Source organism: Anser cygnoides, chromosome 4, assembly GCF_040182565.1.
Source record: "Anser cygnoides isolate HZ-2024a breed goose chromosome 4, Taihu_goose_T2T_genome, whole genome shotgun sequence".
NCBI classification, from domain to species: Eukaryota; Metazoa; Chordata; class Aves; order Anseriformes; family Anatidae; genus Anser; species Anser cygnoides.
The window spans coordinates 64,876,998-64,897,606 of record NC_089876.1 but is presented as its reverse complement, the minus strand read 5'-3'; the positions used below and the strand labels follow the sequence as shown (position 1 = coordinate 64,897,606).

The 20,609-nt window shown below is 42.5% G+C and overlaps 1 protein-coding gene across 11 annotated transcripts in view; it reads right to left on the bottom strand.

Moving 5' to 3' along the window:
- The window catches only part of SLC4A4 (solute carrier family 4 member 4), a 230,004-nt gene that overhangs the window by 140,344 nt on the left and 69,051 nt on the right, over positions 1-20,609 (bottom strand). For all 11 annotated transcript variants that reach the window (XM_013193772.3, XM_048045703.2, XM_048045701.2 and 8 more), the window contains one exon: positions 16,074-16,253. In XM_013193772.3, coding sequence (XP_013049226.1) covers positions 16,074-16,253 — 180 coding nt within the window. The remainder of the gene's footprint in view (positions 1-16,073; positions 16,254-20,609) is intronic.

The window sequence follows — 20,609 nt, the reverse complement described above, 5'->3', positions numbered from 1 at the left end:
AGAGCAGGGCTTACAGAAGAAAATCCAGATGTTGGTTACGTTCACATTAGTGGATTTTGCACTAAGCCTACGTCAGGACTTTATAAGAATGAAGACATTATTTTCACTTTTCGCAGGGAACAAGAACTTACCAGCTCACAGCTCTATTCCCAATGCTCCCTGATCCTGCCTCATGCCCTGTTCCACCCCAACACTGGTACGTACAGTAGCCAGAGCCCCTTCATTCTGCGAGTCTCTCTGGCAAGCAAGCTATTTGTGGATGTCTTTGGAAATACCTACTTTTCTGCTCGTGTGACTACTCCCTTGGTTGCCAGCACAACCACAACTGCATCAGCTGCAACTGGTCACACATGCAGCAAATTTAGCCCAGCCCTTTTTCCCCTGTGCACTGAACAACCAAGCCCATATCCTCTCCCCCAACTCTGCTTTGGGGATAACACTTTTCACAGGGTGGTATCACTAAGGGCATCCTACATCCCAGTTTGCCCAGAGTACACCTGCAGTTCAGCTGGCTGCTCTTTTCCCACTAGCTCCTATCCATGGAGCTGAAGTGCCACAGAGATAATTATAGCCCTGGGGCACTGAATTTTTGCTTTAACTCCTAGGGCAGGTGGGTTGGATTCCTGGAGCCAGAGCTGCACAACTTTGGGGAGTCTTTCCTCAATGATGCTATTCACCTCATCATCTTGCTAGAACTGCTTGGCCCATTAATTCCAAGTGTTGTTTTGCCCTACTGGATTTAGGAAGAGGGAATTCTTTTGGGGATGGTGGGCTAAAGCCATTTACTTATTAACAGTATGCTTCACTTCTATCAGAGAGCTTCCAAAGGGAGAGAAATTGATAGAGATGCAGGGGGGGAATTAGGCCGTCAGCCACCCTGTATATGAAAAGGCAATAAATGGTGGAGCAGCAACCATCTTAGAATTGTTTTCAAGTCTTGTTGAGATCACAGTGCCTGCAAAACTCTTTCCTCGCCTAAAGAATATCTGCTCAAACAAGGGAAGAAGACAAAAAAAACATACTTCGGGGCATCTTGAAGACTTAGCATGCAACCGGCCTGATCAACTCATACAGTAAGGGGGGCATTTTTCTGCCTGGGGTGATAGTGACTGACCAAGGACAGCAGCGAAGATCCGATATACAACTTTACCATCAAGTTAGTAAGAATCTCAATGATCTCTACTTTTCCTCTCATTACCAGTACAGCACTTGTCAACCACCAAGTCACCTCCAAGCAGCACGCGTGCTATACACGCCTACAAAGTAAATATGCAGAAGCAACGTGATATTGCTGCTGACCAGTTTGCCTGTTTATCAGTAAGACAGAGCCTCGTTTGAACAAAGCTGTGCTTTCTGGTAAAGCATGAGTCAGAAAACTCACTGTATGAAACACATTGTACGACCGTAAGGGGAATGATGAAATAGCTACCAGGCTCAATGGACAGGTCCAGTGTTTATGCTGTGAAGTGCTTCAAACTCTTGTTTACATATACACAGAGAGAAACCCAGAGCTTTGAGATAGCTTGTTCCCACACTGTCCAACAGATTTGCATAGAGTTTAATCCCAAAAGGGCAGCTTTAGAGTACCAACCATCACCTACGCCATTCAGCCCTTCTCAGCCATGGAAATATCTTTGGCTTAAAATCAAAATGCTTCTAAATGAGATTTTTTTTTTCACATGGTAAATTCCTTAGACTTTTCTGTCCCTTAGCAGTTTCACGTGAATGCACAGAACAGAATTAGGCAAAGAATTAAGGTGGCTTAGGTAATTATAGTGGCACATGCTATCAGTTCAAGACAGAAGATTAACACAGCGAGCTTCCAGTTAAAGGAGGTCTTCCCCATACCATGAAAGGAATTGCTTATTTTTTTACTTTGTCCATCTAAAACAATGTTTATGTGAATAACATTCCACGTCAAAGTGACAGTATACAGCTCATAAAAACTTCCCAGAGGCACTTTTTCCTCTGAAAACTGAAGAAGTTTCAAGATGAAGTTGAAGAACCACTTCAAATCTACAAAGTAGACAGCTATTCACCCTGTGGCTTTAAAGGCAGCGTCAAGTTTATATTGAATTACTTTCCTCTACATCTGGCATGGTAAATTGTGTCACCTTTGGTCAAGGCAGATTTCCAATAAAACTGCCTAGTGAAAAAAAAAGCAAAGACCATTCTTAATCAAGAACGTCTTACGTGTAAAGCTGCAAGCAAACTTGCAGTTAATCAAGGCAGAAGTGACCACTAAATCACTCATACCTACTGCAAAATGAAGATATTTTGAGAATGATTCATCACTTTATTTTATACATAATTTTCTCTGTTATGCCCCGATCACATGTATCAAATGCAAAGTGGTCAGTTGTAACTCTTTTACCTCAAACTTTGCACCAAGTAATTCAGTATTAGCCAGGCGGGTTTTTATGATTTTAACTCTCCTCTCAGAGGGAAGTTGCTATAGAAGAATCTTAACTTCCACTTAACCAAAAATATTTGTATCAATTCCTCAATTTGCAAAGAGAACATGGAAGTATGGCAGGGCTGCAACAGCATCAGGCTGAGAAAACCAGAAGGCAAGCTGAAGTGACTCCACTTTTATATATTTATTTCATATAAATCATATTCAAATTCGTCTTGTGCTTTCACGGTTATGGATTTTTCATGGAAGTTGATAATAACCTAAGCTGAACTGCTCAACAGCTCCACTATCTGTATTGGCGTTATTACCATGGCAATCTTGTGTTTTGTTTTCTAACAAAGAAACCAGGGGAGGCAGGTTTTCAATAAAATACCTGAGGACGTGACACTGTGCCTTTAAATGCACCGGCCCTATAAATAATCTGCATCAAAAGCACATTACCATTTCTCTGGAGAAGAAAATGATCACATTCATTGCCTTTTCTTCCACTGCAATGGCTGCTCATCTCAGATACATCCAGAAACCTCTGAAAGCAGAATTCAGATCTGCAGAGTTCACCCTGGCCTCTGCATGGGTGGAAAATTCTCTCCTGCATGTTCATGTTATTCCAGGCCCAGGCATTTGTGACTGCTTTGAAAGGGCATGTTACAATCCCGTTTTTTTTTAAAACTCCTTTACAAACTCAAGTCACTTTTCAGCATCAGTCCAACTGCATCACAACCAAAGAAACATTGAAATCCTAGAATTAAAAGATGCTTTCTGAGTCCTACATGACACACCTCTAAGTCACTTGAATAAACCTTCGTAAGGCAGCAAGCTCTACTAGATACCTCCCAGCTTTGACACAATTAAAGGTGACTAACACCACCACCGAGTGACATTACCGCTATATGAAACGATCCACAAGCAAAAAACAAGCAAAGTTTGAGGGTGACATTTCAGTCTGTGTTGTGAACTTCTTCTATGGAACCATGCAAGATGGCAAAGATAGAGCTGCTTTCGTGTGGCTAAGCAGCCCTTCCTTTCCTAAGGACTCTTTAGCGGCACTTGAGGGGCTGGAGAAATGCATGGAAAAGAGCTTAAATGTTGCTGGAAATTAAGAGAAGTTACTGACTCTGTGGAAAGGAGAACAATGTCAGAGGCAAGCTGCCAAGTTCAGCCAGGGAAAAATTCAGTGCACAGACCCTTGTGTGCACAGCAGCCTTGGCACTCCCCTGACGGCAGCATTTGGGATGAAAGGAAGCCCAAGAGCTTTTATCCCCTTGGTTTTCAGCCCTGGTACGAAGCAGAAGCATGGTGGGGAGAGCTAAATATGTCCCAGCAGAGGAAGAGAAAAAGTAAAATATGGAGCAGGCTTCAGAGCTTCACTCAGGCATGAGGTTTTTTCAAAGTAAAGGATTTGCCAGAGTGAGATGTAGAACTGCGTCTATAAAGAGTGTCAACCAGAGAGGATAATGTGGGAAACGCTGGTAGATTAAGATGAGATTTATTTTCACTCACGCAAGATCCCTGACATAACTGTCCCTTTGAAGATTTTCAACACCAGGCTTTTAGGGCTCGCCAAAGGCACACAGGGCAGCTGGTGGAAGGGCAACACTCAGACGCTATGTGTTGCATCCAAACAGGTGTGCCAAAGTGCTATGGGTACTAGCCTGATACCTATATTTAATCAGACCTAACATACACATAGTGTAATTCAGGGACACTGCTCCTTTTCCCCAGCTCAAAAACAACTTCAGAAATGACCCTAGAGGGGAATTTGCAAATACCATACCTTCCTGGACAGGAAAATAACTAATTCCCTGCACCAGAGACACTCAGTATCTTCCTTAACAACCAGCACTGCCAAGAACGATCGCTTTCTGTTATTACACGTGGGAGTCTCATTACACACTCAGGGAGGAACACTCTGGCCTTACCTTTCATCACCTGGACTTTGCAAGTTAAAAAAAAAAAAGTTAGTTCATTTCCCAGCTGTCACAAGCAAGGAATGAAAGCTTGGCAAAGACACCGGAGTTTTGCTCTGTCAGAATGAGATATTAGCACACTTCAGTAACTACTTTAAAAAATACACTGAAAGGGGAAAAGGGGAAAACGTAATACATCGGGGGTGCAGGAAAGAAACAGTGAACATCCTTGGCAGCGATAAAAAGCGGCACTGATTGCTTAGCCAGAAAGGCTGAACAAAAAGCAGCTGCCTGCTCCTCTCAGCTCCCCCAGTGCACCTACTGTGACTGGCACCCACTCTCACCACAGAGGGCCTTCGGCTGCACAGCAAAGGCAAAGCAATACCACTGTGCCCGTTAGCACCATTCTGTGCGTTAAGTCCGATTTCAGCCACGCAGACACCTAAATGAGGTGGATGTGAGGTGTAAGGGAAGCACAAAGTGTTTGAAACAAACATAGGTGTTTATAAGAAGCCTTTATATGATCAGCTTATGCAGAAGTCTAGTTAAAAAAAAAAAGAAAAGAAAAAAAAGTTCAATCAAGAGGTGTTGCAAAGAAAGCAATTGTTTTAATTAACTGGCTGTGAAAAACCCTCTATTCTTGCCAAGAAAACAAGAAAGTCTTTGCCTAGGGTGACAGTTCAAATCTAGACACAGCCTCATATCACCATGTACCTTCATCCCATAAAAGTGCTTCAGTGAGAGCTGCAAGAATTTGCAATTAGCAGAATAGAGCCTAAGAGACTGGAAAAAACAACATCCAGAAAATCCCCCGCTGACAAGGGCTGGAGTAATTAGTGGGGGAAAAGGGGTTGTGTTTAGCTGCTGCTTGAAGTACCCTCCTCCTACAAATGTCTCTCCTCTGTCACTCCCACACCTACAAGAAGTCTTCCCATAGGCCAATCAACCAAAATTTCAAGTACCCCCCCCCTCTTTCCTCCAGATTTTTTGAGGTCACAGCCTCTTCCCTGAACCCAGCCATAAACACAAAAATATCCTTCTTGAAACCTAATGCTTTGTAACCCCTGCAGTGAAAGGCAAGAGAGCTTCCTGACCTTACCACTCACTGCTATTAACCGCAGAACGAACCAAGCTGCCAGGGATGAAAGGGGTCCTGCCTTAGAGAAGTCCAACCCACTGAAAGCAGGTCCCTAACAAAACACTCAGAGCCCGAAAGTGGCCATCTTCATCCTGCACAGCCAGATGTGCCACGAAGGTAACGGGAGGTCTCTCCCTGCATTATGCAATCTCTCCTTTGCATTGTCAGAGCGGCCACGAGGGCTGTGTCAGCATGCGGTGCGGTGCCCAGCTGCTAGCTCTGCACTTACCGGGCACGGCTGACCTCCTCACCTGCTCCTCTCCCACAGCCTGCCTTCCCCTGAGCACCTTCCCATACCCTTTAGCGCTGACTTGGCCAGCTGCACCCAAACAGCCACTCCGATGGGCCCCCAGCTACGCAGCAGGCATGTTTGCAATTGATGCAGTAATTATTTCTGTGTTTACCTCTGCAGTTGTGCTACATGTGACCTAAATACACTACTCGCAGCATTAGAGATCTGAGGAGCAGCAGAAGGGCATGCTTCAACTCCACCACTTTGGACAAATCCAGTAGCTTTTCAAGACCGAAACTCTAAAGGCCCTCAGATACCCACACATTTAAGGGAACGTCCTCCTCCTGATCTTCCTCATGTAAAATATCCATATCAAAAAGTAAGATACTTGGCCATCCTCAATAGTATTTTTCAAAGACTCTCAACACTAATCTATCTTTGCTCTTACTGTAGTCAGCTGAAGCTAAAAGCTTTTGAAAAATCCCACCCCTTGTCTTAAAGAGCCAGGAAATAAATTGGATTGCTGAAAAATCCAACCACATTAATGGGAAGAGGACTCTTGGCACACCCTTGGACTGTGCTGCATCTGCTCTGCTAAGTAGGTACATTTATTTCAATCCTGTAGCTGTCTCCTGCTATTTATAACTGCTGGTTTAATGAACTTGCAGGGTAGACACCAAGCCTGAGCCTTCCTAAATTGATGTTTAAATATCCCTATTGAATTAATTCTATCTCATTATGAATGGACTGCTCCACAGTTGGACTGGCAACTTCCACTCCTCAATGGTAATCAACTGGGACGTCCTTCACAACACAGGATCTTTGCCTGCAAGGCAAGCACTCTGAGTTGGGAAGCAATACCAGAAATTTAGTTTATTATAAACCATACTGCACTTAAAGAATAGGATGTCTATTTAAGAAAAGACAAAAAGATCATGAATATATATACAAAGAAATACAATTAAACAGCCACCCCACACTCAAGTGTAAGACAAATGGGAACAAGCCCATAAGTGTCCAAGACGTATATTTTAACAAGCAGTCTCTGGCTCAGGCTGCAGGCAGGTTTACATACAGATCAGGCCTGCTATATTGCCCTGAAATTGCTTTATCACTTCAGTAATACTGCACACAACTTGTTCGCCATTTTTTGTGTAAGTGCTCCTGAAGAGGCAATTTTGTGCTGGAAAGTTGTGAGGCTTGCTCCTTTTAAGGAGAGGCCTGCAATAGAAAGCCTGGAAAACCCCTCCAGAAGGTATTACTGATGTCTCCAATTGCTTTTTCCATGAGTGGTTTCAAATAAACCCTCGCTTCTGTATCAGAGGCAGTGCCAGGGACAGAGCCTGCTGCATAGTCCCCACCTGCTCACGGCAAGTGCTTCCTGGATGTGAAGGCTCACTTGTCCCCAGTAGAGAGCCCTGGTCCCTGCAGGCCGAGCACGGAGTGTTTCACAGCACTGTCCTCAGCACACTGCTCTGAATATTTCACCTCCTGCATTTACAAGAGACAGATTTGCATACTTCGGTGTCCCACTTAAGACAGTCAATGTGAAGTGTCATTTCAGGCCGTGTGTAGGCAAATTGTTTAGAAGAACAGGCATTGAACAAAGGGGCAGAAAGACCTCAAAACCTGATAGTTCTAAAGAAGTGTAAAGCATAAGGCGAACAGATTGTATCTGACCCACTGGTGGGACAGTTAGCTCTCCAGAAACACCTGGATGCATGCTCAAGTCTTACGGATTTCAGTAGGAATTATGGATGCAATAAATCACTTAAAAAATCAAGGGCACCAAGGAATCCATTGGGATTCCAACCCCATAGGTGGGCCTTCCTTTAAGATTAACATCATGTTGGTGAGTGAGAGAAAATGCCAGAAAAATAGAAAAGCTTGGCCTCCACGGATCCCTGCCTAGAACCTTGTCAGAGGTACTGCACTGGAAAGACAGACAGCTCAAAGTGTCTATATGTATACATAGAGCACCACTCGTATCTAGGCACCTACACCCACCAGAAGACCTGAAGAACCTGAAAGGGCCAAAAAAATATTCATTAAGCAACAAGCAAAACAAAATGTAAAGGAAATTAAGGATACTAATGACAACAACTTCAGCGTGCTCCGCAGCAGCCAGAACCAATAGACAAACTGTTGTACTTGGATTAAAAATGAAAAAGCCTCCACTTAAACAAATCAGCATGGTGAATTCATGCTACAAGATTGCTCACCACAAAATCTTTTATGTCCCTAAGGCATCTCGATAAACCAAGAACAGATTAACCAGCTTTCAGATAAGGTGCCAGCTGATGTTACAGGATCTGTCAGGTTCAGACAACCCATTTTAGATAATTACAGTTCTTTCTCCATGTAAAACATCCTAACGAGAACTACTTAAATGCAGGTATTCGGTGGCAAAGTCTTAGCACACGTACCCAAAACTTACAGCAAGCTTCGAGAAAGCCAGATTCTCTAGAGTTCCAGCTTCCATACCACAAGTTACACACAACTTTTGAGAGAAAGCTGCCTTTTAAATAAGAATTGTTAAAAGCTGCATATTAAACCATATCCTGGGATGATGCTCGACCATCATTACAGGGGTAACGGCGGCTGCCTGCATAACAAATCCGATCTACCCAGACCAAACCTCACCTTCACTGTGAGAGATGCACTCCATCCAGAATGGCAGCACAAGCCTCAAATAGTACCTTAATGAAATGACTCTGCTGCAGAAGTTTTCTCCTTCAGCAAAACTCCTCCTAACCCACATCTGAGGGCTCGAGTGATTTTTTTTATTTTTTTTTTAACTGAAACCTTCAAGAACTACTGGTGGTGGGTGGTAGAGGAATTTCTCTCAGCAAACTGCAAACCTTTACAAACCTTTGATGGGATGACATTTCACCCCTTCCCTCTCTCTTGCTATACGGGTCCTCTGGAAACCACTCCAACAGACAGATCCAGATTTTCAGCCTCTCTCCCCTGTTTCTGTTTTTGTGTCCTGTAAACAGAACCATAGTTACACCCTTCAACTGGTTAAGAAAACCTTCAGTACGCCTAGCCCACATGCGACCATATGCATAACAGCTGCAACTAACAGGGTAAGATGAAAGATGGCCTCAACTCGCAGCTACTTAGTCCTCTTAAGGTTTTCCAGAATTTATATTTTGCAGTTATATTTATCCACCTGTCATGTTTTGACTCCTGCCAAAAGCAGATTCTACTGTCTACAAGGATGCAAGTCCTAAGAAAATACTATTACATAAAGCAGTTTATCAGTTTCACAGGTGCCTCATTATTGCTTGTTGCTTTTGGGCCCACATACCTTGCGGAATCCACTGCCAATGCTAGGTATCGCAAACATTTCCCAAGTCTGGCACTGAATGGGGTTGAGCACCCTGTAATGCCCATTTCCAGTAAACTACAAGCACTACATTTCTTTTCCTTGCAACCTTTTTTTTTTTTTTTAAAGCATTCCACTGAGTTCAGACAAATCCCTCACTTTGGCAACAACAACTTTTCAGACCTGCCAGTGGTTTTGAACTGAAACAGTCAGTAAGCCATACAGAATCGCAGGAAGGCTCGACATCCCACAACCTGTGGGATAAAACCTCCACACTTGGCCAATAGCAGTAACATATCAGGAAAATCTAATCTCATAGATTTCTCATCTAATCAATCTCATCTAATGTCAGCAGAGGAAACTGCTGAAGACTTCCTCTTGGTCTTTGGAGGGGAAGGGGAGTACAGACATATGCAAAGGTTATCATATGCATGGCTTCATATGCATGGGACATCCTGTACTTAGGATGAGGATGAAGACGTCCTGTGTTTACAACTGAAGAGTAAAGTCAGCAGGCAGCTTACTGTCCCATCAAAGCAAATTCCTTCTTTATCCTGGTTCAGTAGCACTGTTCTAGGGTCCCATTTTCACATACCCTTGGTCGGCAAGGTACCCTCAAGTCGAGCAAATAACGAGACTGTGATTCGGAGGAAAGACCTCAAGAACATAAAATGTTGCAGTCCACTTGCCTATTACCTTCTCTCCATAAATTTTGAATGAAGGCTCTCATCCCCCTCAGACCTGCAGGCTGCATTAACAGCTCTGCAAAATGTTACAGAGCAGAGGAGTGAATAACATTTTGCACAAACACAAGGCACAAAAGAGCTATGCCCACCTCCCTCTCACTCCTATTTCTTAAATTGAAAAAAGAAAAATTAAAAATGCAAGTCATTGAAACCCTCCTGAAAACAGGGTTTGAGGATGAATATTGCCATTTAGCTTTAAAATCAGGCTGAACAATAGAGAATTTTCAATCTTTCGCTACCTGTGTTGCTGGTATCATTTTTGTGATTATTTTATGTAAAATGCCTTAGGGCTTGAAGTGAGGTATAGTATTGCAAGTTATTACTTTACAGCTTATAATACCAGTCCTTGACTACAGATGAAATTCCCCAAAATATTTTGGAAATAGATGGGTGCTTTTATAGCTTGAGCTTCTTGCTCTTCGTTGGTTTGGAATCTCCTTTGCCTACAAAAGGGCTTTTACTCTAGCCGCTGAATTCAGAGTCATGAATGCATGCTGACGGTTTCTTAGATGCCAGAAACCATCAGCCATGAGCAGATAAACTAAACAAAGATAAGAGATTTCCATTCTGCCAAAGCATCACACATTTTCTACTTCTGTTTCTGCCGTATCGCTCACATCAGCCTAACTCTGTACCACATATGCCAAGAGTTGTTGTTCAAAACACAACATCAGAGTCTCAAAACAGATTTGGATCTTTATTAACATGTACCTTCTACACCTGCTGTGTGTCTAAGGGGCACAGGGCTTGGCCAGGCCCAGGACAGTCCAAGCAAGCTTTGCACAAGTGCAGGCATCTCTGCAGAGAAGCTCATGCTGCTGCGTACACAAACACGGTGCTACATGCTGCCTGCTGCTACAGTGCTTACCGAGAGACACGCTTTCATTGGGTTTGAGCCACCTCAAACAAGTATCAGGGAGGTGAGCCAAATAAACTTGGAGAGCAACCAGACAATGAGAAGAAACCCCTTCCCAGATCAAGCAGAGATGCGTTTCCTCATGGGAAAATCTCCACACATCTGTAGTAAAGAATGAGGAAGAGGGAAATGGGTTCAGATCGCAGCCTGTCCTGAAGAAGCAGCATCTATCTGCTTTTCTTGTTCCTCCCTTGTCTCATCCCTTGCAAGTAATGCAAACTACACCATCTGCTTCATATCGAGACAAGCAATCAGCTGACCTGAGAAGGCAGAATCAGGCCTGACACCTCTACATATGCCAGCTGACAAGCTTCTTGTGGCTTTGCACTTTGACTCTTTTCTCTGTCCAGCTGAATCTTCCCTTCAACCCCACCAAGTGGGTTAACCAGGCCTGGCAGATTGGATTGTGCCTAAAACCCTAGCAGGTCAATACTGCAGCCATTAGCATTACAAAATCACTTAACTTTACCCCTGAAAACCCTGTTTCACCCAAACTCTCTCAATATGCTATCCTCTTTCTGCAGGTTGGGTATTCTAGAAACAATTCAATGTTCTGACAACATAAATCTTTATGTATTTTCTAACTCTCAAGCGTGTTTTAGGCAGACAAAAAGAGGGCATTTAAAGCCTGCTTAAGGTAATGAAAATACAAATAACAATACAAATTTTTCCCCAAAGTTCTTGCATGCCAGCTTCCTGGATGGTGCAAAAGAACCACTGCTAGGAAGTGTTTCCTTCTTACTGGTCACAAGTGGAAGCCAGGGCAAGGCCAGTTAAAGCAGGTATTTTTAGAAATAAGGTGCTGGTACATCTGGAGCAGAGAGCTGTAATAGTCTGCGGTTAAGGGAAGCCATGTTTCAGCTAGCACCAGTGTCAGCAGTCCTGCCTGAGAACAAGGGTGTGAACAACAATTTCTCTCTGAGTGCAGAGACAGCCCCTGCAGGCCTGGAATATGCTGAAAGGGCTCTGGAGAGGGATCATTGCCTTAATGCCTCCTCCTCCATGTATCAGAGAATATCCCTGTCTGGACTTTTGAAGCAGGCATCTTTCCTAAGCAGCAGTAATTTACTTTAGATACAACATATCTCTACGGGTTCAGTTTCCCTAACTCTCTCCAGATGGGAGAGCTGAGAATTGTTTATAAACTCATAGAATTTAGCTTGTTTGACTGAACTGGACACAGATTTTATTCAAAAAAAAATATTGACACTTCTAGACTGCACCAATTTCCAAATACTGAAGTGCAGCTAGACCGGTTTTGAACTGGAACAAAATGTTTATAGGCAAGTTTGCATTTATGGACTGTTTACTTGCTTCTCTGTATCCACAGACATGTTTCATCAGGTTCGTTTGCTGTGGTACAAGCAGCTTGACCTGGTGATGCAAATCCAGATTTGGTCAAAATCTGATTGCAGATTTTTCACCAAAGAAGCTGAGGCATCACCTTTGTTCAGGTAAGATATCTGAGTTTAGACTTCACAGTCATTAGGGACAGATCAAGAAATAAAACTGATGTATCAAATCGAAACTGGCTTAAGCTTTCTGCTCAGTAAAAACAAAGCTCTCAGTATAGTTAAAACAACTTCATTATTTCAGATTTTGTGAATGACTTTCTATGATTGTCCTTAAATTTGAAGACAAAATAAACTAAGAAGCACATACAAGCTGAACTGACAGTGTCTAATGCTTGGCCAAGCTAACAATTACAGAAATCAGCAAAGAGAAAGAGCTATATACATTACTGTTTTCATAGACTTAGACACATTGTACGTTTCTCCAAGAAGTCCGTGTTTCCTTAATTTAAAAGTAGGGTTTGCTTGTTTTAAAGTATGGTTGAGAAAAAAAAAAAACAAAACATAATATATAAATCCATATCGTCCAATTCTAAGGAAAAGATTCAAATACCTTCCTGCTCAGTCCCCTTATTTCACCAGCAACTACACAAATGGCACTTTTATTTTATTTTTTTTATCTTGTTATGCTGACATATACCTCTTACCCCCCTCTGAAGCCTTTCTGAAGACGTGTCTTACACATTATATTTGCTGCTGAGTATTCATTAAGCCCCAGTGTCTGAAAGGTCTCTGAAACCTGCAGGAATCCGATGCCATTTTTAGTGGTTAGCACAGTCAGTAACAGCTAGTGCCGGTTACATCCAGCCATCGTGCAAAGCAGCGTTATGCAAAGGTCATTAACACAGCTGTCCCAGCAGCCCTTAATCCTGCAAACTGCAACACCCTCTACCCTTCTATTCTTGGGTCCCTTCGTGAGGCAGACGCTGAACTGTTTAAGATGCCACAGTGGGTGCAAGACTTCTGCTTTCCCTAGTGTCCAGCACAGATTTTTCTGCTCTTCTGATGACACCAAAACATTGCGTACCCCCTGTGAATATCCAGCAAGCCCCTGCACAGCTGAGCTACCTCTAAGCAGGGTAGTCCCCTTTATAACCATCCATCAGTGTAAAACAACCTAAGGCATGTTAGATTTCTAAACTCTCTAAAAAGTTTAGGCTCTCTAAAGTCAGCTCTGGCTGTCTCCAAACTCTGTGTTTCCCTTCTTGCTCAGTTTCTGCTGTTTTCCCCCTTCAGAGAAGAAACACAAAATCCAACACTCCCTCCTTCCTGGCCAGAATGCAGCCAACTTTTTTCTCTTTGCCAACTCATACACCTAATTCCCTCACAGACTTCTTCCATCTGTCCCACTCTTCTAAGCCACAGGGTTGAGTCCGAAAAGATACTTCATTGTATGTCACATACACTCTTCTGACAGCTGTCTCAAATACATGCAAGATATTTCATTCCAGCTATCTTCTAACTCCAGAGAATTTCCCTTCAAAATTCCTCAATTCTTTGTTCCTAATGTTCTGAGGTGTCTTTTGAAAATGAACTTTAGCCACATGGCCTTAACTCAATTACAATGAACAAAGATATAAAAAGTTACGGTTGTACTGAGATTTCTTGCCATGATTGGCAAGAATGCCATTCTTGCCAGTAATGAAAATCAGATTAGTTTGGTGAGGCATGCTTTTCTTTTCCTGAAGAGAACTGCTCTTCTCTTGGACATACTTTCCATGACAGAGTGAACAGAGCAGCTGGATACATGGTGCACAGTAGCCATCCAGACCCTTAAAAAGCCTTCATCCGAGTTCCAGCAAGGGCCACCAAAAGCTGACACAACCTGAATATCCATCAACTGTCTCAACTCAGCAACTGCCTAAGCAACAGAAACCTAAATGGAAATAAAGAGACATTTATAAATGAAAGGAAATGTCAAAAGCAGAACAGCACAGATTTCTGAAGGAGGCCTGGTGTTACTGCAGATGTGGAAGGAGGGAAGGGAGGGCTGGTAGCCAGCAAAAAAGAACATAGGAAACTAATAATTCAGGTCTGTTATGAAGATAGTAGTTTCAGAAGGCAAAAAACCTGGGATGATGAGGCAACACGTAACTCAACGTTTAGAAATACAAGACAGTCATCTGAACTACTCCTATCCTTTACAGTGTTCTAAATTATCTGTGCCAGCTCGTAAAAAGATCCGGCCACCAGTGCGCAACAGCAAGTCACTGCAAGAACCTGGTAATATATATGGACACATGAGATGGTGAACAAGGCAGAAAGAGTTACAAATGATGCAAGTATTAACACCATTGCATGGGACACCTGGAATATTGTGTGAGATTTAAGTGATTCCATTCCAAAAATAGGCAGTGCAGGGAGGTCAGGCTAGAACAGACTATGGGGGAAATTCTTGGGCAGAGAGATGACAAGACTGCATGTGTTCACATGCTGAAGAAGAACAGACAAGAACAGACTGAATTGTGACAGTAACAGAGGAAAAAATACTGTTAACCCTTTCTGAAATGAAAGGAACCAGAAACAATGATTAGCAAAACAAAAGGCAGCAAATCAAAATCTGATGGAAGAAACAGGTTTTCAACCATGGGTACAATTAGCCCATGGAAATGATTTCCCTAGGATACCAATACAACCAGAACCCCAAAAGGTATCTTCTTCAAATTTGGTCACTGGCACACAAAAAAAAGAACAGAGATGTACATATAAAAACTAAATCGTAAATACCTAGAGTTCTTGAAGACAAATAATTATTTGTTTCACTGTAAAACCAATTACTGGTTTCTGAGTGTTGACAAGAAAACTTCCTTGGAACAACTAGGGAACTACAGCTACAAAGAGCAAATGGTCTCGGTGACTTGCTTTTCTTTTCAGTAATCATTCTCTGAAGTATCTACACCAGCGAGAATAACAGGCCCTGGGCTAAAAACATGACTGATCTGATCCCATATTACTGTCTTTACATGCAGCAACTATGCAGCAGCACAATTTCAAAATGAATAACTCCTGCGTTTCTTCAAAGATCAGGTCTTACAACCCCTGCTCACTCCTCTCTCCCTCTAGCTCAGAAAGCATTCTCTCCCTTACAAGCAGGCTGTTTACTGAAACTCCAACTACCTGGAATTAGCCTTAAGAATCTGAGCTATACCATCCTGAGCTGTTCCCCTACATTCAAACCTTGTTGGCATGATCCATTCTAACAGGCTGTCACCGTCTCCCTCCCACTTCTATTTAAGCAGATATTCTCTAGATTACAAAACAAGTTTCGGGCCAACAGAGAAACAGCAAGAGGAATCAGACTTCATCACAGTCTCTTACAATGTTACTGAAGAGACGCATAGTTCTTTCTCGTCTGCTTAGCAATTCCAGCATGCATGTAGGTATAAGGCACCAGAAACAGACCTCATCTGCTTATCAGAAATTTAGATATTCATCCCCTACAGATATTCAAACATACAGTCATGTTACTTTTTATTCTCCTTTTTCTCAACAAAACTTTAAACTGACCAATCACCAAAGTTAAGAAAGACTTATTAGCATCACAAGTTATTAATATAATGAAGCCAAAGCCCAAGGGGATTTGTTTCTTAGAGCCTACAGCCATGGTCTTGCTGCTTCTTATCAACCTGCTCCTATGAGGTTGTTTCAAGCTGAAACCAGGGGGTGCTTGAACCACAGTTTTCATCCTGAGAGCCAGGGCAGAAGCTGCAATCGATCTGTCCAGGCACATACTCGGTCTTTGTGTTTCCTTGCTATCTCCTTACACGCAGTGTCAACTTGCTTTTAAAATTCTGGCCTGTTGCTGACTGGCATTAGCTCAGTAGCAAACTCCAGTGATACAGAGGGATGAAATGTCCTCTCCAGCCTTTTCCAAGCCACAGCAACCATTCGATAGCAACTGATTTAGACTATTCTGACCCTGCAACATGAGAGGACTGTTTTTCTTGATCCACTTTCCTCCTTCGTGATCAGATCAGGAGCAAATCACTAGACGACAGACCATTGTACTGAGTGACAACCAACACCAACACTTACTGAGTGGTTTGAGGATGCTGCTGCTTGTCTCATCAGCATTTTCTACGTCTGATTTGTCGGAGTAGTTCTCAGAAATTTTCTCCTTTTCTTTCTTTTCTTTGTGCCCAGGTCTTCTTCTATGACGCCGCCTTCTCCTGTAGCTCTTCGGCACGTGGACCCCAATGTAAATAGTGTGATGACCTGAGGAACAGAAGCACAGCAAATATTAACTTGGACTGCATACAGTTCGTGCACAACTGATAGGTACAGTTCATGTTGAGTTTCATTCAAATAGGTGAGTGAAGCATCTATCGTCGCTGGCCTAACATTAAATAATAGTGTGTTTCTTGGCTCCAAAGGTGAGCTAAGAGCTCTTGAACAACCATTCGAAAAGTATTTTTTGTACAATCATTTCTGAGAGTACATTCCAGTGCAGACTTGCTGATAATTATTCAGTCCTTGTGACTCATTTAAAAATAAAAATAAAAACCACAGAAGGCCATCAAACTAATTTTGCAATACAAAATACAATCATCTTCAAAAACATTCCACATTATTTTTTCTCATTTGTTTTACTAAATACATTGGCTGGACTATGCACTCACTTTTGCAAACTGATCCAGCTTAATTGAAGGGCACAGAGCAACAAAATTTATATCACTTGACTAGTCCACTGAGCAACAAGTATCAAAGTACCACTATGGAACTTTAATACAGCAGTGAGGAAGGACTACCAAGATAAGTTACTGCAAATTTCTAAGTACTAGATGCTTTCCAAAATAAGAATTAAGTGCCAAATTTTGTATGCACACTGTGAACACAAGTTATGCCTTTTCCCTTTCATATAGGCTTTTCTTTCAAAAACAATGCCCTTAAACTACATCTACCGATTGTTATTTCTTTTTTATGCGTTTGATTAAAAATGCTTTATTTTCAGGGCTTTCTGCACTTCTACCAGCTTGGAATAGACATCTTTCCTTGTACGTACAGAAAACATTTACGAGTCTTTTTCTGTTCCTAGATAATTCAGCCATCTTAGTTTAAGCTTTAAAAACAGCTGCTTCAGATTTAGCTCTTGATGAATGATAGCTATCTTTGATGTTTTGGAAAAAATTTGGTTTCCCCACTCATTTCTCAGCCAAGTGCAGCTAAACATGCATGCCATATTACTGAAGTACATTTCTCTGAGTGAAGGAGCCCCAAATGCACATGAGAACAAGTGTATTTATTTGCATATTCACTCAGCTACTTTTGCTCACACCTAGAAATGGCAGTTTCTGCCAAGCTACCCCTCTGCAGTCACTGTCTCAGCACCTCACATACATCTATTCTTAGACACTTACACCTCCCATGAATGCATGGCTGTTAAAACCCCATGCAACCAAACCTGATCAAATATTCCAGAGAAGGCAGAGGGTACAGCCTTAGGAGAGTATAAAAATATAATAATAATAAGCCTATTTTTATACGCTCAAATCCTTCTTGTAGCACTGTCCCAGCCCAACTCACTGGGGGGCATCTCCCCGCGAGGAAGGGAGAATGGAGTTAAGCAAGTAAGGAAAGCCAGGCTTCACTTGATAAAGCAGTCATGCACTTGGGAAAGTTAGGGAGAAAAGTGGCCCTTGCTATCTACCCATCTCCGCTGATTCTCCCTCATTACAGACTACGCATTGCTCTTTGCTATCATCTACAAGCTGCACCTATTACTGTTGTTTGCTTTTCAGCAGCATCACTTGGTTTCAGATTAACCACCTATTTGCAACACACAGGAAATTGCTTTGGAAATGCCAGCACAACAGTAAAGGCAGAGCCAGCAGCTACCAGTTAACTTCACTGCTAAACACATGTGTGTAATTGCTCATTACGTCAAACCCAGTCTTTGAGACTGAGCAACTGAAAATCTCATCACAAAATCCCTGATTTCCATAACAAACTAATTTTTCAATGAAAAACAGCCTTTCAGAATATTCCTCTCTAATGAGACACCTTGTCTGAGGACACCAAGAGATGGAGATGGATCACCACATCTGTGGTGAAGGGTGACCAGGCAGCCCACAGAGCTGTATGTGGGACACAAGCCTGTGAAATCCCTTCTCAAAAGTATACGGTGCAGGCATAAAGGCATACATGTCTGTGTTTATATATGTATGTATATATAACATATTAAATAAAATAAAGACTGGAGGGATGTTGATGAAAACTCAGAATTTGCCATGGAAAAACTACACTGATCTTTAACTGAAGATTTCCACAGGGACAGCTGAGACACTTTCTGCTCAACTGCTGTAAGCAGCTCTGCACTTGAGGTGTGTTTGTGCTTTTCTGGTACTCCCACCTTTCCTCATTGGATGTATCTGTGAGATATCTTCTCAGACTCCACATCTGCCATTTCATATTCCACATATTCTTGAGGCCAGCTGCAAAGTTTGGAGACTCTTTCCCTTTCCCTGCACATGAATTTTCTTGCTGAAATGATCTGAGATCTTTTAAAAGACTGCTTGACCAGTGTTGCCCTTCCCGATAGCAACTTGAAAAGAGCTAATAGCATTGCTAAGGGACTTTGCAAAGAATGGAATAACGAGCTGTATGCAAAGACAGGGACAGAAGCTTATGAAAATAGCTCATGCCCTATGCATATTACACTGTCTCATCCCCATCTACACACATACTTCATAGCCCAGTAAGACTATTTAGGCATACAGACCTCTAACAGTAGCTCCTTTGGAAAGCAAGCACAGGAGAAATGAGAAATTAAGTGCAAACTGTTGTTGAGTCACTAAAGTACAGAAAAACATCTGAAAAAGGGCTTTTTAAAAACTGCATTCTTAATTATCAGAGACCAATAAGATTAGGAAAAAAATCTTCCCCAATTTGAAGACTTAAAGAAACAGACTCATCCCCAGACTGGCAGTAAATGTGATACATTTTGGCTCCAAAGTAATTTGTTAGGAGAGAATTGCAATAGAAAGCAGAGGCTTACAAAGAAGTTCCCTGCTCACCCACAGCCATAATGGGGCTGCAAGTGCTGGCAGTGGCCCTGAAAGCTATCACATCATCGTTCTGGTGCCTCATGTGCTATGGCAAGCTGCAGTTTCTGTACTGGCTGCAACTATGCAGAAGACCACGCTAAATTAATAAAACAGATATACAAATACATAGAGTATTAGTGATACAAAGATATCAACTAACAGATATGAAGTGTTAGTGAAAACCTCTCCAAGTTACTTTTTAGCCAGTACTGTCTAGGCTAAGGTATCAAAAGGGTCACTGCAGAAACTCCACCAGTGCCTGCAGTCTAAAAGCCAACAAGTTCACTGCTACGTGTGCATCACCCGATGCTCCAGGCTGCTAACAGCTGTACAACCACCCGGCACAGTACCAGCCACCAATAACTTGTCATCTCAGGGAACAGGACAAAAAAAAAGAAACAGAAATCCAGGGCCGAGCAAGGTCCAAAAATCAGGCAACACAACAGTGGCAGAAGGAAAGGGACCCATATCTGCTGCCTCCAGCCCAGTGTGCCAGCATCACAATCTTTCAGAAATGGGCTCAAACCTCTGAGGGCCCTGGGCAGGGGCAGAGGCACAATGCCAGTGTTGAGATACCCACAGCGAGACCTTGCAGGTCAGCACCTGAAGACACCATTTAGCTCTGGCACATCAAGCAAAACCAGGAAAGCTATTCCAGCAACTGGAAATATCAGCTGTAACACGGCAGGTGGCATAAATGCTGCATAGAGAGAGAGAAGGGGGAATTTTATCTGAGCACAAGCAGCAGTTGTAGGGGTTGTAGGGGTGGCCCCTGGGACAAACAAGGCAGCGGTAGCTGCTCCCAAGGAATTCTTACCAAATCACATCCAAAAGCCAGATGCAAAAGGATGGGGCGATTCCAGCTATTTGTATTTAGACAAGGTCCTCTTTTGAATCACTAATTCTGTGGTCAGCTTGATAATACAAATACATCATAGTAAGCCTGTAGTCTTAATGCTTTAATATGCTGCCAACAGAACCGGACAATCTCTTTAATCTTTTGATCACGTGTGCACAGTGCAGATTTTGGTGATATGAAACTAAGTTGTATATATGTGGGCAAATATCTGCGTTACTTAGCTGCTTTTCCCTGTTCTGCATGGGAGACACTTAATGCAGCTTTTTGTCCTTCCCCCTGCCTCCGCCTTTTTTTTAATTTTGATTTTTTTCTCTCCCAATACGTTCAGGGTGGCCAAGCAAGACATTTTCCTTTTCTGCGTACTTGAAGTAAGTGCTTGGCATCTGTTTACATTGTTGTGAACGCTGAGATAAACTTCTAGGCTCCCTTCCCAAAGCGCCTGGAAGGAAACAATTGACACGTATTCTCAATGCACGGGGTTTCTGAGACATTTCCTACTCACTGGGCTAACAGAGCTTTCCCATGAGAACGATTTACGACAAGCGGTAATACCTGATAAATCCAACATGACACACATGCACCTCACTACTATCCTGCAGCTTGGAGGAAGATGGGAGGAGCAGAGCCAAGTTGCAAACTTCTGATAATCCAGGTCCCACCGAGCCACAG